The sequence below is a fragment of the Sarcophilus harrisii genome, chromosome 2, assembly GCF_902635505.1.
Source record: "Sarcophilus harrisii chromosome 2, mSarHar1.11, whole genome shotgun sequence".
Taxonomy (NCBI): Eukaryota; Metazoa; Chordata; class Mammalia; order Dasyuromorphia; family Dasyuridae; genus Sarcophilus; species Sarcophilus harrisii.
Window position 1 is genome coordinate 447,190,378 of NC_045427.1, and position 13,564 is coordinate 447,203,941.

Below are 13,564 nucleotides of genomic sequence, written 5' to 3' on the forward strand. Positions count from 1 at the left end.
ACCAGGTATGGAGAGCTCACTAATCCCAGAGATAGATCATTTTATTGTAAGAGAGCTCTGATATTTAGGGAAGTCCTCCCTTAAATCAAGTTGATTTCAGCCTCCTTTTAACTTATACCCATTGGTCCTTGTTTTGCCCTCTGGGGCCAAATGGAACAATCCTAATTCCTTTCTCACCTGACAGACCTTCACATACTTCAAAGCAGGTAATATTAAGCTTTCTATACCTTGTCAGCAGTTGCAAATGTGGTTATGTAAAGATACAGATACACTACACTATCCTCTGGCCAAACTAAGTTTTCTATAGGAGGAGTTCAATTCCACTGGGGCGAAGTGTGAGAAAGATATGTCACTACACTTGGACGCTATTTTTTCAGCGTCAAAAGCTTTCTTCAGCATCTTTGTGACATAAGTGAAATTCAGAAAGACATATGCTTTGGAGTTTTTTGTATCTGACACCTTATGATTTCTTTGTGCTACACATTGTGCCTGTCTTAGGGGCTGTATAATGTGATGGGGAAAATAGGAAAGACCTTTAACTGACAGGTGAAGTATTAGCAATGGGTGGTATGCTGGTTGATTTACACACAAACCAAGTCAGCTCACTAATGTGAATGTATGTATATGTGAGGGGGTCATCTGTGTTGAATTTTTAGAGAGAAGAATTTCACCTATGCATTAGTGTTTCTGGTATCTTCCTTAAAAGTTCTAGGAAATCACAGAATCACTGAATATTAAATCTGGAACTATACCTTGGATCACAGAATGGAAGAACGTAATACAACAGAATTTTGGATCTGGATGACCTCTTAGAATCAACTGTTAGCATATTTGGATGCAAGATGTTAGAGTTAGAAGGGAAAATATAACAAAAAAATGTGAATAATATTAATCATTTTAACACCTTTATATAGCATTTTACATGTTATGAAATGTCAGAACTGAAAGGGAAGCTAAAGACAAAACAGCTCAATCTCATTCTACAGATGACATATATTTTCACTGAATTTATGTTAACTGCTCACTTTCAAGGAATAAGCACAAATATTTAAATTAGCGAGTCTACTTCAGGATAAACTCAGTATTCCTAGTCTTATTTATATTTGGGAGCAAGAGAAGTGAGAGGAAAATGGCAGAAAGAAAGATTCCAACAAATAACTTATCAATGCCAATGACTTGTAACTTTGGGAAATTATGTCTGAAGGAAGAAACAGTAGATCATATTCCTAAACAAAATTTCTAATCTCTAGCTGAATACATTCATAAAACAGCAATATACCTCCACTGAGTGAATTTGGCTTCAATTGGTTAGGATGTAGATCCTGATTAATTAAAAGAGAAAATGTTTCAACAAGGTCAGACATCAGGTTTCTTTACTTTGGAGTCAGATTTTCTATCTTTACATGTATAAGAGAGTAGTTACTCTCCAAGCATAGCAATAACCATGGACAGTTCACCAATATGCAAAATATGGATTACGTGTGAGGATTTATTTTGTAATTCTGAATGCTACTGAATGTTTCTAGTGATTTTTTTTGTGTTCTCCAGACAGATATAACACCAGCAAAAAGGGATAGTTATTTCTTTACCTATACTAATTTCCTCAATTTCTTTTTCTTTTCTTTTTATCAGTTTGTAGCACTATGTCAAATAAACACTCTTACTTTACTCTTTATTTTACTGGGAAGGTCTTTAGGCTTTTTCTATTACGTATAGTATTAGCTGTTGGTCTGATTAAATACTATTAACCATAATTAAGAAAAGGTTCATTTATTTACATGTTTTCTAGAGTTTGTTTTAAAACAGAAATAGATTTTGTCAAAAGCTTTTCCAGTATTTATTGATATAATCATGAGTTTCTATTATTTTCACAGAGTCTATTGTGTGTACAATTTTCCTTATATTTTACATTCTTGAATAAGTCCAATTTGGTCATAATGTATAATCTTTTTTTATTACATTATTTTAGCCTCTTGGCTAATATTGAATTAATTTTTTTTTTGGATGTGTATCAATTAGACATATTAGTCTATGGTTTTGCTTTCTCTTTGTTTTTCCCTGGTTTGAGTATTGAGATTTTATTTGTACTACAGAAAGAGTTTGAAAAAACTGCTCCTTTCTCAACTTTGCAGTTTATGTCATATTGGAATGAATTACTTTTGGGATGTTTGAAAAAACTGACTTGCAAGTTCATTTGACTATGGTTTTTTGTTTTGTTTTGTTTTGTTTTTTTTGGTGTGTGTGTGTGGGGGGGGAAGAGTTCATTTATTGCTTACTCAATTCCTTTTTCTGATTTTAAGTTATTTAAATTATCTATGTGCTTTTCTGTTAACGGAGGTATTTAATATTTTCTTAAATATCCATTATACCTAAGTAATCAGTTTTGTTGGCAAATATAGAATAGTTTCTGACAAGTTTTCTTGATTTCATCTTCAATTGTTGCAAATTCTTTTTCAGTTTTGATTTAATTTCTCTTTAAAAAAATCAGACCAGCTATTATTTATTTTAAGGTTTTTTTTTTTAATGATCCCTAGTTTTATTTATCAATTCATTGGTTCTTTGGCTTTAAAAAAAATTTATTAATATCATCTTGATATTCCAAATTCTTACTTTGTTGTTTAACTGGAATTTTTCTAATTAAAAATAAATACACACAGATAATTTCCTTGATATATTCTTTTTCTCTTTTGTTGATCAAAACAATTAGAGCATATTTTTTGGGTCTATTTCTATAATGTTTAATGAGCGAAATTGGCTTTGCTACCATCACATCGTAGTGCTTCTTTACATTAGCACTGAGAGGGAAATAGTATAAGTATTTCCTTAGGTTATCCTTAGATTATGTTTCCTATCATTTTTCAAAAGAGGAAATAGAGGTCTGGAAAAATGAACTACCTTGTTTAGTGTTACAGAACTAAATAATGTCAGAGACAGTATTCAAACTCAGGTCTTCTAATTCAAAGCTCTGTGATCTTTTTATAATACTTAGTAATAAATACATAGTTCTTCACTATATATCTTCAGTTCAATAAACATTCATTAGGCACCTACTATGGGCAATGCACTGTGCTAGATACTAAGCATAAAAAGATTTAAAATGTTCACTGAAACTTAAGTCTAATGGGAAGGGATATATGAGAAACAGGGATAAACAAAATAAGTAGAATGTGAAAAGAGAAAGATGAGATCTTACCTAGCAATTCACAAAGAACATATTCTATCTAAAATATGGAAGGGTTGCAATAGGTGTCAAAGAAGAGAGTACACTGATGAAATCAAGCATTGTTAAAGTACTGAAGATATATTTATTAATCCATGATTATTGTTTTTAGTACTGAAAAAGGGCTGAGATCATTAAGTCCAATCTTTATATCTTATAGATAGGGAAACTGATGTTTGGATAAGGAACACAGGATCACAGATTTGGAAGTGTAAGAGAACCTTAGAGGTCATTTGGTCCAACCTTCTCATTTTATAGATGAGGAAGATCAGGACTAGGAAAGTTAAATGACTTTCCCAGGTTCTCTTTGTCAATAAATTTTAAAATAATCTCAGGATTTCATTCTAGACCTATACATACACCAGTACAAATCATCCAACACTCTTCATATTGCTCATACGAAATATGCTCTAGGGGAATTAAATTATCCAGTATCACCCACAGCTATTAAGGGTGCCAGTTGGGATATGAATCTAGGCTTCAGAAATACAAATAAAACATATTCCCATCATATTACACTACTATTATCAGAAGAGACTAAAAGAAATGCAAGAGAGGGTATCAGGCTACCATTAGAATTATATTCTACCTTTGAATGATCAAATTAGAAATTTATGTGGTCTATGATAAGATAATAAGACTTTGGCTAATAAGATTTCAACACATTCAAAGATGTTCATAGGAGCCAATCAGCAGGCAGCCAGACACTTGAATTGCTGACTTTTCTGATTATCTCAGTTCCAGGACTGACATTTTAAAAGTCCGAATTTTTATAATAACCAAATAATATTCAATAGCCTTTTCCCATTTTGTCAAATGTTTGTAAGCTAATTACAGGGCACAAAAATCCAAGTATTCTTGTTTTTATTAGCATATAACACCTAGTAAAGAAGCTTTAGTACTTCAGACCCAATGTTACCTTTAACTTTGCTGATAAAAATGTTGAATGAAGGGTATTCTGTTATCAATTGTAGGTTGGAAGGGAGGGAAAAAAAGGAAATCAAATGTTCAGGTGATTAAGGATAGGAAGGAACCCCTCGCCAGAACTGCTTTGTACTTTCTAACATTATTTCACTTTTCTTTTGCTAAAAGTTACTTTAATTAAAAAAATCTGGTATTATAAACGCAAATAGAAATTATACTGGGCTTGGGAGTTGGAGAATCTGGTACTGAATATCAGATCTATAATTCAATAACTATGTGACCTTAGAGTATCACTTAGATTTTCTGGCACTCAACTGTTTCAATTATAAAGTGAAAGATTTAGGCTAGACAAACTCAAAGGTCACTTCCCACCTCTAGCTTTAACATTCTATTTTATAAGATGCTTTCCAGTTCTAATATTATGTAGTCTAAGGCCCTTTTCACTACTAACATTTTATGGGTTTTATTTTAACATTCTATGTACTAAGGTCCTTACCACCTTTCAGGTTTTATGTTCTTTGTTTTAACATTCTATGCACTAAGCTTCCTTAAGCTCTCCCATTCTATGTTCTAATGTCCCTTCCTTTCTAACATTTTAAGTCTATGATCTAAAAGACAGAATAAAATCAACGCTAGAAATTGAGCTAACCACTAGGTGTCACCCCAAGAAAAAAAATACTAAAGGACACGTTTCTAAGTACTTAGCTTTTTCATCCAATTACTTCTATAAATATCAAATATTTAAACAACAAAATATTAGGCAATTAAAATTATCTATCAAATGAATGTTTCAAAAAGAAAATAATAAATTTTGACAGTTTTCCCTCAGCAACAATATTTACAAATGATGCTAGTTCAACCTGAATTTGTCAAGAAACACTACAGATTAGAGAAATTGGATTTTAAAAGGAAACAGCTTAAGAGTTTTTTTTTTAATTTTTCTTCTTCTTGAGTTGAAATACCCTCAAATTGTAGTGATTGTGAGCCTTGTGTGAATCATTCTTATGGAAAACAGATAAAAGACTTCAATCCTACATGATATAACAATAACTTTGCAGATTATAATAGTATTTTATGATTTACAAAGAGCTTTCTTGACAACAATCCAATGGGGGAAGGCAATACAAATATTATTAATCAAATTTTACAGATGAGGAAAGAAAGATTTAAAGTTACAAAGTATCCTTTCCATGATCAGACATCTACTAAGTTTCAAAGTCCATTCCAAAAAGCACTGGATTTAGCATGAGATCTGAATTTCAGATTTAGTTCTTCAACTAATTAGATTATATAGCTTTGGGGAGATTTTTTTTTTCCTCTTCAGTCTTAGTTCTCTAATGTGTAAAATGGGCATATCACTCACTACTTTCCTTTCCAATCTCACAAGATAATTGAAAAGATCCAACAGGATAATATCTTCAAAGTATTTTGAAAATACAAAGAGATGTAAAAATATCATTCATCAATATCATTGTTACTGTCACCTACATGAAATTAAAGCTCCCAAATTATGAACCATAAAAATTATAAAAGATATTTTCCTATTATAAGAATTTCTGTAGATTATAAACTCCTTAAGGGAAGAGATTATTTTGTTTTTTTGTAATTCAAGCACTCAAACGAATGTCTTGATTATGGAAGTTTCTTAATAAGTAAATGTTGAATTAAATAAGATCTAGAAGACTTTCAGAAATGGAACTCTTAGATTAGGGAATTCAAGGACCACAAATTTCCTCTAAAACCTCTGAGTCCCCTCAAATGACTTTCCTAACCCAATGTAAGCATTTATATTTATTCAATCTCATCTTTTTAGATTTGTCTCATTATTCAAGCCAACTGAGATGTTTTTGTTCCCAGTTCTGTAAACCAACATGTTAACTATCTATTCTCATGTTATCATTCACAAATTTGATGGGCATGATAAAAATTTTGAACAAGACAGGCTAAAGGAACAAAGTCTTAACACTGCAATCCTTTCAATTAACACTGAGCTAAGATTAAATATTCTTTGGGTGTGGTGGCTCTACTAGAGCTTAATTCTCCTAATTGTCTAAACTTGCCAACTTCTATCTCCCTACCATTATACTATGAGAGTGTTTGTCAAATAACTGGCTGAAATCCAGGTCTACTATATTTACACTACTCCCTCATCTACTTTATCTAGTATTCTTTTAAGAACAGAAATGGGCTTTGTCTGCTCTGGCTTGTTCTTAATGAACCCATGCTGGTTCCTAAGGATCACTACATACTATTGTTAACTTTGGAGGAGAAAGCAAACTATAAATAAAATTTATATCTATATGTATACATATATATATATATATATATATATAAAATACATGAAAACTATGCATACCAAAACACTAGGGCAGCCTTTCAAGTGGGAAGAATCCCACAGTTTTAACCTTTAGACATCACAGAAAGTGATTTATGTTCCTAGATCCCAGAAAAGTAGGTGAGGATACTCTACCACAGAACACCCCATTTTAAAAGGTATATTTTGAAATCATTCAGCTAAGTGCAATTATATCACTTCAATGTCTAGTATGTTAGTTTTTATTTTTGCTTATTGAATTAAAGATTCAGAGCCAGAAAGGACACAGGAAGTCAACTAGTCCAACCTATTACTCAAAATCATAGTGAAATCCATCTTTGATATGATTTAGCCACAGACTGATTACTATCTACGCAAGTACTTTTGAAGGCAGTTTATTCAACTATAAGAAAATAATTTTATTTTCATTTAGATATCTGTTTATCATTTGGACATTCTAACAATCTCCTAGTCCAATACTTCTCTGAACTGTTTTGTGACATCCAAATGACTGGTGTTATGTTAAAGATAGTATCTTGTACTGTCATACCAAGGTAAACAATCTTTAAGAACGTGTCTGGCCATGGACTGTGGGTTCATCTCCTGCACCCAGCCAGAGATAGAAGAACTCGTGCCCAGAATGCTAGTTATTAGGAAATGATATTTCTTTTTGGCCATAGCAAATTATTAAAGATCTACTACAATGCAAAGGAATTATGATCTATTTTGTTAAATTGAGGATCTCTATCAATGAAATCACAAATCTTCAATAGTATTCTTAAGCTATGGTTTATGTCCTTGATATCACCAAATTTCAGACTGATCAAAAACCTTAATGTGACTAAAATGGTCACTTCTTCCTAATTTGTGTTCCATGTTAGGGATGCAACGCTAATGAGCAGGAGACACAAGGAGTAAGTGGTGATCAATGAGGTGCAAGTATTTCTTCTGCACTGTCCTTGTTCTTGCAATGTCAATGAATCAGTTTAGCAAAGATAAGCGATACTGTGAAGTGAGTTCTTCCTTATTGAAATTTTCCAGGCAGAGACTACATGACCTTTCCAAAATCAATCAATTAAATCAGTAAGTGCTTATGACGTGCCAAGCACAGTGGTCCGGCAGGAGATACACAGATAGAAGTGAAAATGTCTTTGCCTTCCAGGGGCTTACATTCTCAGTCCATCAAGCTAGACAACATGTGGCTATGTAAATGTATACTGGTGCATATCTGTGCCTGTATACAGGCCATGCATACACACACACACACACACACACACACACACAGTTAAATATAAGGTGATTTTCAGGGGAGGCAATGCAACAGTTTAAAGGTTTGGGGAATGGCCTCATGTAGAAAGTGCCAGGAGTCTGAAGGAGACTAGGGATTGTAAGGGACAGAGTTGTAAGGACAGCAAAGTACATTCAAAGCATGAAGGGACAACCTATGCCAAGGTATAGAAAAGAGATACGGTATGTGGGAGTATCACTGTGAAAAAACAAGGTCGGTTTGACTGGATCAAAGACTTCATAATGGAAGGGTATATAATAAAGCTAAAAGGATGGGGTCATGCTGGATGGTGATAGCAGGTAGATGGCACAGTGATTAGGGTGCCAGGCCTAGTGTCAGAAAGACATGTGTTCAAATCTATCTTCAGATGCTTATTAGTGGTGTGACCTTGGGCAAGTCATTTACCCTCTAATCTGGCTCAGTTTCTTTGATTATAAAATGGAATTCATAATATCACTTACCCCATAAAGTTGTGGTGAGGTCCAAGTGTAAGGTAATATTTGTAAAGCACTTATTGGGTCTAGTACATAGATGATGCTTATTTTCTCCTCATTCTACCCAGAAAGGTTTTAAATGTAAATAAAGGAATTTGTATAGAATCCTAGAAGCTTTAGGGAGAGTTTATCCTTAGAACTGAGCTTTAGGATGTACTGCAGAACAGAAAGTTATAGCAGTGAGGTCACTAAGTGACTACTGAGATCGTCCACATAAGAGGTAGGAAGAGCCCGAGATGAGGGATTAATTGCATCAGTAACAAGAAAAGAACAGATGAGAAGGATTCTGTGAATGTAGAAGCAACAAGATTTGGCTAGCTACGTGTAGTAAGGAGGAATAAGAGGTGGAGAGGATGATTCTGAGGCAGGAGCCTACAGGACTGGAACAATCATGATGCCCTTAACAAAAACATGAACATTGGGAAAGAGAGAAGAATATTGAGGAATGAAAATGAGTTTTGCTTTGGGCTTGGTAAGCAGGAGATAACTATGGGTGACTGAAACAAAACTGTCTTTGAGGTAGGCTCAGTGCTCATTAGAGAGGTTGGAGAATATAGTAAAGATCTGGAAATCATCTTCACAGGGATGATAATTAAACTTATGACTTGATGAAGTCACCAAGAAAGTAGATGAATAAAGGAGTTATGTTGTATACCTACAACTAAGGGGATGAAATATGAATGATGAAACAACAAAGGATGCTGAGAAGTGAGGAAAAGGTATAAAAGAACCAATAAAAACCCACAGAAGAATGTTTATCTAAAAGGAAAGGGTTCTCAAGAATGTCTAATACTGCAGAGTGGTCAGGAACAGTAAGGCCTGAGAAAAGGTTATCAAATTTGGCAATTAAGCAATTCTAACTTTGAAAAGAGTAATTTTTCACTTGAGTAATACAGTTGCAAGACAGATTGCAAAGGTTTGTGGAACAAGTGAGAGAAGTGAGGGAACACTGATGAATGAGTTTCTTATTATTGAAGGTGGTCAGGCAGAAATTGGATATTTTTTTCTAGAGGATATTAAAAACATATTTATGCTTCACATAGGATTGGACTTGGTTTAACATCTAACATCCCAACCCACATTTTTTTCTCTAATATTTTGTGTTCTTAAGCCACTATTTGGTTTTAACACCAACACTCTACATTCAAATAATTTCTGTTTTAAAGTTCTTTCTAGGTCTAATCTTCTGTGCTGTAAAGTCTCTTCCATATCTATCACTGTCATCATCACTGTCGATGATAAGATGACATCATCATCATCATCTATTTATTTATTATGTAATTTTAAGGCTTCCAAAATACTTAATATTATCTTACTTAATCCTCCCAACAACCCTGTAAAGTAGATGTTACTATTATTTCATTTTACATATGAGTAAACGAAGGATAAGAATTGTTCAGTAACTTTCCTAAGACTCCACATGTAGTAATTGTGGGAGGCAGAATTTGAATTCAAGTTTTTCTAACTCAAGTGTCACCTCTCTTTTACGTTATTTATCTTCTCATACAATTTAAGATTGAATGAGTTTATGATTACAGTTGAAAACATTTATTCTGTAATATTTGCTTCAAAAAAATGGGTTAGTTTTATTTAGATCTCATGTTATTGACAGGCATCATGATATGAGCTGAGAATTCAAGAACATATTAGGCTATGAAGAGCAGATGAAGGATGATTGCTCTTACTTCCGAATCTACAAAATGGATTTACTAAAATTTGCAATTTCCTAGCTTACTAGATTGTTGCTGTGAAAAGTATTTTCTAAAGGACGTAGTGTTATAGAAATGTGATCTATAATTATTAATACAAAAAGGGTAAAGCTAGAAAGTTTCTCTTTCAGCTTACTTATTCTCTGTAGAAGGAGAATTTGGGAAATTTCAGGAAAATTCAAAAAACTTATTGTCCCCTCACTTTTCACTTGCCAACATTTAGAGCTCTCACAGTTCTGTCTTCAAAACGGAAGGTACATGATTTGCAGATGAACAATTAAATTATTTGTCTCTTCCTGTCCTTTCTAGCCATTAAAAAACCCCACTCTTAACTAGTTAATCTCTTATACCCATCAGAGCTGCACACATGCTGCTACTCCAAGGGTTGCCTGGCAACAAGCAGGAGGCGTGTCAGAGAGCAAGAAAGACCCAAATAAATGAACGGAAGTCTGGGCAACCGTTTGACATGGATAAAGGAGGTTTTTTTTTTTTTTCACCCCACATTGGGCTGCCAGGAGGGTTTAGATTTGTCATTTGTATGGAGAAGAAAGAAGTTGGCTGTACTTATATTTTTCTGGGTTTCACACCTGATGTTCCCCTGAGTACCCATAAATAGACAATGCACACTCATTATGTGGAAATGCTCCCCCCACCCCCTCCCACCAGAATGAAGAAACATACAAGTCTTTGGATAGAATAGCATTTGTTTGTTTTTGCCAATACATATTCATACAAAGTCTGTACACTTATAAGTCCACACAACTTACTGACTGTTCGGGGGGAGAGAAGATTTCAGAACATAAGATTAATAAAATACAAAATGTTAGAGCAAAAAAGGATTTTAGGACATGCCATGTAAAAATACAATATGGTAGAGGTTCACAGGCACATTGACATGCCAAATGATTGAGTTCAAACTTACCTCAGAACAAAGAGAGGCTATTGGCCTTTTTCCTTGTCTACAGTAAATGGAGAGCAGTGAACTAAGTATATATCAAAGAATTAACACCTATAGTGCCCTTGTCTCTAAATGATTCCAGCTATAAACTACCAAGCCATTGGACTGGATACATGATTGCAAATGTCTAATAGGTAAAGCAATGATAGGTGGAGATAAGATTAAAACCCAAATCCTCTGTAAAAGTGGAAGTTCTGAGGGCAACCATGAGTCTTTCAGTCCTGGTTCACTGAACTGCCTATTTTCCCTTCAAAGTTAAAATTTTAAAAGCTGTGTTGTTGTGATGGGTAATTCAGAAACCCCAATGGCTAACTTAAGCTTCTGACTGGCAAGACAAGGCATGCTTATTAGTTGTTAAGTCTGAATGTACCTGAGTAATAAACACTTCATCTCTAAAAACAAAGTGGCCACTAGAATGGTCCCTGAGTCATCTGTTTCATTGGTAGCTATCTACCTCCTAGAAAGCAGGTAGAACAATCAGCAATGGAGACTCCATGGTTTGTCTTTCAGTTAGATGTGAATAAATGATTTCATTTCAGGGACAATAAGAAGTTTTCTAGATCAGCTCTGCTCAGCATGCGTGACTTTGCTGTGTCACTTTTTATCACTGCTAGCACTTCTAGGACTCCAACAATGTGACTACAACTTAACTTTGTAACATTATTTCACTTTATTCTTTCACTTCTTTTAAGGCCCACCATAGCTTTCCCAAAATCTTCTAGCCCCCCAATAAAAAGGATCTCTCTAGTCTCAGATGATCCAGAACACATGAATCAGGATTCTTTTGCAATTACTTCACAAATTTTTGGTATTGCAGCTATGTGTGTTCTTGTCCCTTGTTAGAATTTAAGCATCTTAAAAGTAGGGACTAGGTTCTTTCTTTTTAATTCTAGCACTTAATATATAATGTTGGTTGAATACATTTTTTAAAATTCCTCTCATGGAATTTGTCCTTTAAAATGTTGTTTCAATCAAAATAGTATTTTCCCAGAAATCAATTAAGGAGGTAAGGTGGTCTATAGTCATTTCATATCTTTCCTCCCAAACGAGACTGTAATTTCTTCAAGGGGAGAACCCGACTTAATATATATAGTTTGGTACTAGTTATAAGTACTTTTGGATTTTCCCTAATTCCTAACACAGTATTCTACACAAATAAGGAAAAAGCTTAGTAAATAAATATGACAGAATTGGAATTGCTTAAGAAACAATAAATTTATACTTAATACCTATATCCTGAACAGGCAATGAGAATGGATAATAAACCAGGTATAGAACTGAATAGAACTTAACTGTGATAGAGAAGCCAATCTGGGTTGTATTTGGGAAAATGCAGTGTATTTTCAATGATCTCAAATAGCATAATGTCAAAAAAGCTCCTCCCTGAAATAATAGCAGTCTCCTGTTAATGCCGCACCACAGTCTTGGAAGAATTAACAATACAAATGATGTAAAAGGAAATCATCTTTCTGATGACTGACAAAGTACAGTGGGACATGGAATAAAAGAGCAGGTCATATAAGGAAAAGAAAGAGACAGTGGAGCTCCATTCAATTCTAGAAGATCCTAAAAGAATGAAATTAAGTTCTCCAATGCATTGGAGGTATCTAAGATAGAGGATTTATAGAAAAACATAAAGAGAAAGGTTACGGGAGGGTCGTAGTGTGCACAAGGGGAAGGAGTCCCCACATCAGAAGAATCATACATCCATCAAAGAACCAAAGTAACAGTGGCAGAAAGCTCTGAAAATGGCTCAGAAAATGGCAAACTTAATTTCTATCTTTATTCAAGGGTCAGAGAGATTCAGGAAATTTCCCATAACCCATATGACAAGCAAATCTTTTAATCATGATTGAATATGAAGATACAAACTATGTCAAGAAGCTACTTACAGGTTCAATCTTCAATGCATTCCTGTAACTTCCAAAAAAAGCAGCCTGTGCCTTTAGAAAGGCTCTAGCGACACCATCCCCAGTTGTGGTAGAGACCTTCTTTAGCCTGCTCTTCAAAGAAGAAACCTATCAATAAAGAGAAGGGAAGTATAAGTCAAGTTGATTAAAACTTTGATCAAAAATCCCAGATGACCAACAATTTCTTAATGAGATTATGAAAGACCAAAGGTATCACCAAGAGTGGGTAGAATCTACATATTTTATAGTATTGTAGAATGTCAGAAGGGACCTAATAAGCACAGAGAATGTTGGAGTTGGAAGAAATTAAAGTCGGTCAACAAGCATTTATTAAGTGCTTACTATCTGCCAGATATGCTATATGTTAGGGATATGAAGAAAGGCAAAAAACAGAACTACCCTCAAAGAGCTTACATTCTTATTGATCTGACCCTGTTCATTAAACAAAGAAACCAAGGCTCAGAGAATTTAAATGAATTAAGATCACTCGTGTATTAAGCGGAAGTAACTTCCATAAAAACTATTCTTTCTCAGGAGAAAATGAGATTTCATGATTCATGATGAAATGAGATTGCCAGTCCTTATTTATTGGTTTCTTTTATATTGCCCTCAAATATGCTCAAGTTTCTCCAATCTTTAAAACAAGCAAAAATTCAATTTCCCTCCCCCAAATCCTAGAAAAAGCTATTTATACTCAATGCTTCCACTTCCCTCAGTACTTCTCAACTCATTTCTATCTGGCTTCCA

At 34.0% G+C, this 13,564-nt stretch overlaps 1 protein-coding gene across 1 annotated transcript in view; it reads right to left on the reverse strand.

The window, feature by feature from the left end:
• The window catches only part of DENND1A (DENN domain containing 1A), a 645,990-nt gene that overhangs the window by 177,204 nt on the left and 455,222 nt on the right, over positions 1-13,564 (reverse strand). Inside the window, 1 exon segment of the mRNA XM_031954278.1 lies at positions 12,800-12,925. Within this exon segment, the coding sequence (XP_031810138.1) occupies positions 12,800-12,925 (126 nt within the window).